The sequence below is a fragment of the Arachis stenosperma genome, chromosome 6 (assembly GCF_014773155.1).
Source record: "Arachis stenosperma cultivar V10309 chromosome 6, arast.V10309.gnm1.PFL2, whole genome shotgun sequence".
NCBI classification, from domain to species: Eukaryota; Viridiplantae; Streptophyta; class Magnoliopsida; order Fabales; family Fabaceae; genus Arachis; species Arachis stenosperma.
In genome coordinates, this window is record NC_080382.1 from 8885596 (window position 1) to 8891912 (window position 6317).

The 6317-nt window shown below is 36.9% G+C and overlaps 1 protein-coding gene across 2 annotated transcripts; it reads left to right on the plus strand.

Annotated features, from left to right (window-relative positions):
* Positions 1-3095: 3095 nt before the first annotated feature.
* On the plus strand, positions 3096-5551 carry LOC130936005 (ADP-ribosylation factor-like). 2 transcript variants are annotated; one of them, XM_057865967.1, is made up of 7 exons: positions 3136-3275; positions 3528-3675; positions 3839-3909; positions 4559-4678; positions 4804-4922; positions 5018-5099; positions 5216-5551. In XM_057865967.1, the coding sequence occupies exons 2-7, from the start codon at positions 3528-3530 to the stop codon at positions 5219-5221; spliced, it is 546 nt and encodes a 181-aa protein (XP_057721950.1). In that variant the 5' UTR covers positions 3136-3275; the 3' UTR covers positions 5222-5551. The 2 variants fall into 2 exon arrangements, with proteins under 2 accessions (XP_057721949.1, XP_057721950.1); XM_057865966.1 differs by lacking the exon at positions 5216-5551 and having other exon boundaries at positions 3096-3275; positions 5018-5111.
* The last annotated feature ends 766 nt before the right edge of the window (positions 5552-6317 follow it).

Consider the following 6317-nt stretch of genomic DNA (forward strand, 5'->3'; position numbering starts at 1 on the left):
CAGGTGTTGTGGCCCAAATTTACTGACACCTTCCCAAGACACTGAACCTCATATTTGACTCGATCATCATCACCAATCCATTGTGGCTGCCACTTATCGCTAGCCTTCTTCAGTATCTCCAACTTCTTTTGTTGAACTGGTGCAATCTTTCCCTTGTATCCACCCAAAAGTCTCTTGTGATTTGCCATCCTTCTCATAATATAACATCTGAGTTTCTCACACATTGTCAATACCGGTTTCGCCCTGTAATCCACAATCCTTGAGTTCCAGACCTCACACATGTTATTGGTCAAGTTATCTACCTTAGGGTCGTGGCTAAAGTATGCCTTGATCCACACAGTGGGCTCAAAGTTAGCCAAATAAGCCCATGCTTTCTCATTTATCTTCTTTAACTTGTCCATGCTTGCTTTGGATTCATCTGCAATTGTGCATCTAGCACATTCCCACACAGCACCCTTGGTTTGCTTATTTTTGTATTGCTTCAAAAAGTTTTTTCAGATGACAATCACACAGTTTCTGTGATGTGCATTGGGCATCACCTCACGAAATGCCAGAAGCAAACCCTAACAAGGAAGAATACAATTCAGTGCCATAAGCTGAATACACATTCAATACCACACTAACAAGTAAAGAATACATTTAAGTTTTTACCTTTTGTTGGTCAGATATAAAACTTCATCCGTGTGTTTGGACATCTTCCAAATCTTCTAGCAATAGAGTCAGAAATCATTTTCATGTTTCCTTGGTCTCTGATCTAACTACAGCATAAGCTATCACATAGAAATGGTTATTTGAATCCTGAGCCACAGCAAATAATAACTGTCTTCCGTAATAGCCCTTTGGAAAACACTTGTCTAGCCCAATCAACGGGCGACATCCTGCCTTGAAACCTTGCTTACATGCATCTAGACAAATATAAAGCCTGTTAAAAAAGTGGAGGAGATTGTAGAATTGGTTCAACTCCTAACAAAGATTGTGCTGCCAGCATTACTTCTCAATATCTCAGTCAGGTAATCTCTTAATTTGTTATACTGTTCACTTTCCTTGCCAATTACTAACTCCCTTGCCTTCTTAAGTGCCCTTTGCATGTTATAATCCTGCTTTATGTGGTCCAATGCCTCCTTTTGTGTGAGCTTTAGCTGTGTCTGTGATCGCTTTTCAAACTTCTCAGTAAGCCATCTCACATCTGCCTGATTGCTTCCAAAGTCCCAATTGCATGTATGCTCGAAAAAAAAAAAGTATTGATTTGAAAATAATCTTCACTTGAATTCCATGAGCAAAAAATTAAGAATGGACAATTTTCCTCAGCACACTTGGCTCTTGACCTCAGCTTGTCATTCTTTAGCCACGGTAATTCTCTACTCTGAGCTACTATCCTGTCCTTAAGTGCCCACTTGAATTGTTCCAAAATGTCAAACTTCATGCCAATTTCTAGCTTCACTTCTCCAAATTCAGCACCATTCGAGAAGTCATCAAAACCAGTCCTATTAGCCTCATTATCTTCATCGCTTCAAACAGGAGTGTGCAAGTCTTCTGATTCATAGTCAAAAACTTTCTCATCATTTGACTCCTTGTGAGCACGTGTTTTCCCCAAAAAGGATCCAACAAAAGGGTCATCCCAGCCTCTTCAGCATCTTGTGCATGCATCTGATGTTCATGATGGTCTTCGTCCCCATCATCTCTAATTTCAACTTGGGTCTGACTTGTTATGGAGTTCTCCACGTGTTTTCTGGCCTGTTGTTGCAGTCTTGAACTCCTCCTCACCTTCTTATATTCCTTCTTCTTTTGACCTTTAGGGGAATTGCTAGTTACATGAGTCTCATCGTTAGTAACTTTTTTTCCTTTTGGAGAAGTCACTTTCTTGGCATTTGGCGAACGATTACTGTCCGCAGCCTTCTTCTTTTTAGTCACTCTTGCAGGCTCCTCTTCAGTGTCTGACTCCTTTTCACCAGCCGATGGAAGCTTGTACAGCTCATCTTCAGCGCTCTCGTGACCATGATCATCACTACTGTCATCATCAGAAATAGGAGGATCCCTAACTTCATCACACCCTATAGCTTCTTCGCCACTAAGAATATTATGCTCAAAATATATATAGAACTCCTCACAGTCCTTGTTTTACATTTTGTGCTACCTTAAAGCATTGATCTCTAAATCTCCAAAAATAGGATGCAAACCGGCTTTAAAATTAGCAGCCTTCGGATCAAATCACATCATCATTTTGTAATCATTGTATCCTAGACTCTTGAACAATTTCTTCAAGTCAAAGAAGTTCGCAAGGTCCATATCCATCTTTGGAACCTCTCAACTAACCCATCCCGGTAACTCAATTCTCCCCGTTTGTTCCTCACAAATGTTCTCCCATGGTGGAACACAAGGGTAGCGAATTTCTCCATCTGTTCAGTACAAACAGTTAACTCAAAAATCAAGAACATGTATGTATTTTTCTGCTAATCATTAGTTTCAACAAATGCATAAAAATTTGAGTAAGTGGCAAAATGTGTCATGCAAACAAGTTGAAAAATATGGGATTACCATTCTTTGCAGAAGACTAAACAAGTTGAAAAAATTGGAACCACCATGAAAGTAACTCACAAAGAGTTACACTAACGAACAAAAGCATAACCATTTTTTACCTTACTCGAGAATGTCCCCGTTAACACCGGTTTTCTTGACGGCGTCTTCTTTCTTGTTGGTACGTTGAAGAAGGATCGTCACTTTTATTACTGCACAGCCAACACTCTTTCACTTTAGCTTCTCCTTAGAGAGTTAATAGATAATCACAGTGGGTAACTGAAGGTTAAGGACAAAGTGAAACGAATATAAACGAAGGAAACAAAAAAAACGCCGTCGCCCCATTGCATATGTGGCTGTAACAGACATATCAATTTACGTAACAAGACAGTAAAGTAATTCCGTTCCATTTTGACACATGAACTGACAGATGATGTAACTTGTCCATAATTCATTTTCTGAAGGATCTATTTGTTATTTTTTTTTAAGGATTAAATTGTATAAACGCAAAATCTTCATGGACCTAATTATTACTTTATTCTATAAATAAATATTAATTGGTCCGTAATCCAAATGCGACATTTTAGATGTAGATATAAATAAACAAAACGGAGTTTCACAGGGCCATTTTAATCAAGGAAAAAGCAAGGGGTAGGGTCCTGTTTCTCCATCCTGCATTTTTGCAAAGGCACCAAAATCCAAACACAAGAACAGATCTCAGCTCAGCTCATACGAATTGCTCTCTTTCTCGGCTCTCCAAGGTAACCCCATCTACTTCTTTCTTTCTCAACAAACCTTAACTCCCGAATCTCTCCTCCTTTCTTCCGTTTCTCAATCTGTATTGCAATTCACGATTTAAATTCAGTCCTTAGATTGGATCTGTCTCGCTTGTGTTCAGATCCCGTCGTCTTCCCCCTTGGATATTCATTTTTTCCATCATTGCATTCCGATCCGCTATTTGGAATCGAACTAATTGAGTTTGCGTTGTTTGATGAACGTTCACAATATTCCAGATGGGTCTGTCATTCACGAAGCTATTCAGCAGGCTGTTCGCCAAGAAGGAGATGCGTATACTTATGGTCGGTCTCGACGCTGCCGGTAAGACCACCATTCTCTACAAGCTCAAGCTCGGAGAGATCGTTACCACCATTCCCACCATCGGTATGATTTCCATTTTTCTCCCTTTCAATTCCCTTCCATTTCAGATCAATTCAATAATTTCAGCATTTGATGCCTCTGTTTCTTATCAAACCACAGATCAACTCTAATTTATGCTCATAATAAATTAATAATAATCAAAATTGACTTATCGTTTGGTATGTAGGGTTTAATGTGGAAACCGTCGAATATAAGAACATTAGCTTCACTGTCTGGGATGTTGGTGGCCAGGACAAGGTATCTCTTCTTTAGATCGCAGTACAAAATGATTTCATTGATTTCATCACATGACATTAGAGTGACCTAATTCCTTGACCAGTATTGTTGGGAGATGAATGATCCGTTTGATATATAATAACTCGTATGTCTCCTCTCCATTATGATATAAACTTGTGATTGAGAATGCATAATGTTTTGTTCATATAAATAGTGAACTGGTGTCTGTTTGTAGATTTATCAATTTCCTAAACTCAAGAACTGAGGTTTGATAACTGGTAATCAGTTTATTAAAATGTGTCATCTCATTTTAAATTTTAATAATATGGTTTTGTACTTGAAGTAAACGTGCTTAGCGGTTTTATATACTATGGCATCCTATGGCTAATTAAAAATATGAAAATCTTTTGGCTTTACTCTAAAACCACGTCAAATCTGATCTTAAACTAAATTGCTGTGGCATCTGTTGTTCATAACTTATGTTTGTTGCTTGGATTCAGTAATGACTTAGACTCAGCTTGGTATCGATGTGTATTTTATTTTTCACCAATTTTTGTATTGGTTGAGTCACATTCTATCTCCGTCTTAAATAGCATTTTCATTGGCATCTGCCTACCTATGTTTATATCTGAATTTTTTGAGGTTAATATTCTCAACATTTTCTTTCCAGATCCGTCCTTTGTGGAGACATTACTTCCAAAATACACAAGGACTTATTTTTGTGGTAGATAGCAATGATCGTGATCGTGTTGTCGAGGCTAGGGATGAGCTCCATAGGATGTTGAATGAGGTATTAGATTCTGAAGAAGTGACTGTGATTATATGCCAAATATGCATTCTTTCTTTTCCTTTTACGGGAACTTAATTTTCTTGCTTAGTTTCATGATTCTCATTGTATGTGTGATATTTTATCAGGATGAGTTGAGAGATGCTGTGCTTCTAGTTTTTGCAAACAAACAAGATCTTCCAAATGCTATGAATGCTGCTGAAATAACTGATAAGCTTGGTCTTCATTCACTCCGTCAACGTCACTGGTAACCCTAAATATCGATTTGGATCCTCTCATTCATTTCCATACTCCTGACTCCAACCTTCTACTGGTTGTCATTGACATGTTCTTGGCATGCAGGTATATCCAGAGCACCTGCGCTACATCTGGTGAAGGACTTTATGAAGGGCTTGATTGGCTCTCAAACAACATTGCAAACAAGGTTAGCAGTTAACACAGCATAATTATTCTCAGGGTCTCGTCAATTAATATTTTAGCCCTACAAATCAGTTTGTAGTCTTAACTCTTAACTGACTTTACTTTTATTTGTTATTGCAGGCTTAGAGATGATTAGTTAATGGCTCCATGGAGTGTTGTTGAGTGTTAGCGACTATGGCTCTTGATTATTGATATTGTTACCCTGTTTAGAATATTATCTACTCTTACATGTATTGTTGCTTCGAGAAAGAACAGAGACGTCTACTACTAGTTTCAGAATAATTTGCTATATATTTTATTTTTCATGTATAACCGAATTAATTTTGCCCGCAGATTTGTTTAGGCAATCCTTACTGAAAGCTTACACTTATACACGATCTGTGTTAACCAAAAAGGAAAATTGCATTTTCCAGAGCAATGATACTTCTCTCGACCATGCATATTTGTTAGTTCCAACTACCAATCCCAGCAGTGACTATAATAGTTGTTGCTTTTTGTTGTGGAATGCACCTTTTTCATCAACGTAGACTAAATGCCAATAGTCTTTTGTGAATAGAAAAAATGAAAAATAGCCTAAATAGGTGATTAGTTGTGATATCTAGTTTTAGTTGTGGGTAATATGTTATTACGTTTGTGAGAGTGGGTGAAGGTACCGAAAATATGTTCAAAAAGTATTGTTATATCTATGCTCCATATGTATAGATCAATACTTAATTGATAGTCTAGTCTAACCATATGAATTAATGATTAAAAGCCTAACCATTATTTTTATCTGCCGATTACGACTTTCGGAATACATTTCTAAGTTCTTGGCTTATAAAAAAGCAGTATAACAAACTCTTGAGTTGCCATTTAGTATGACGGACAAACGCAACTCCATCTATTTTGACCTATGCCCATGAAGCTGGGCAAAATAAATTTTGTATGATTTGTAGGAAGGTGAAATCACAAAAAATGGAACTTATTGGTGATTTCTAAAAATACTTTAATTTTGATGTATTGTGTAAAATTGTTTTACATGTCCATCTAATCATATTAACAAAAATAATCTTTTACATTGACCATAATGGTTATTCAAGAGAAGAGTTGTGATTGTACAACGGTGTAAAATGTTTTACACATACATCAAAATTAAACTATTTTAAAAATACAATTTGCTGGGTTGATTATTTTTTTATTTTAAAATTATTTTAAAGATATAACACGCAAAGAACGAATTTTA

Coding starts and splice junctions, on each gene's coding strand:
- LOC130936005 (XM_057865966.1), top strand. CDS start 3,528: ATGGGTCTGTCATTCACGAAGCTATTCAGCAGGCTGTTCGCCAAGAAG. Junction 3,910..4,558: donor ATGTTGGTGGCCAGGACAAG/GTATCTCTTCTT, acceptor TTTTCTTTCCAG/ATCCGTCCTTTGTGGAGACA. Junction 4,923..5,017: donor TCACTCCGTCAACGTCACTG/GTAACCCTAAAT, acceptor CTTGGCATGCAG/GTATATCCAGAGCACCTGCG.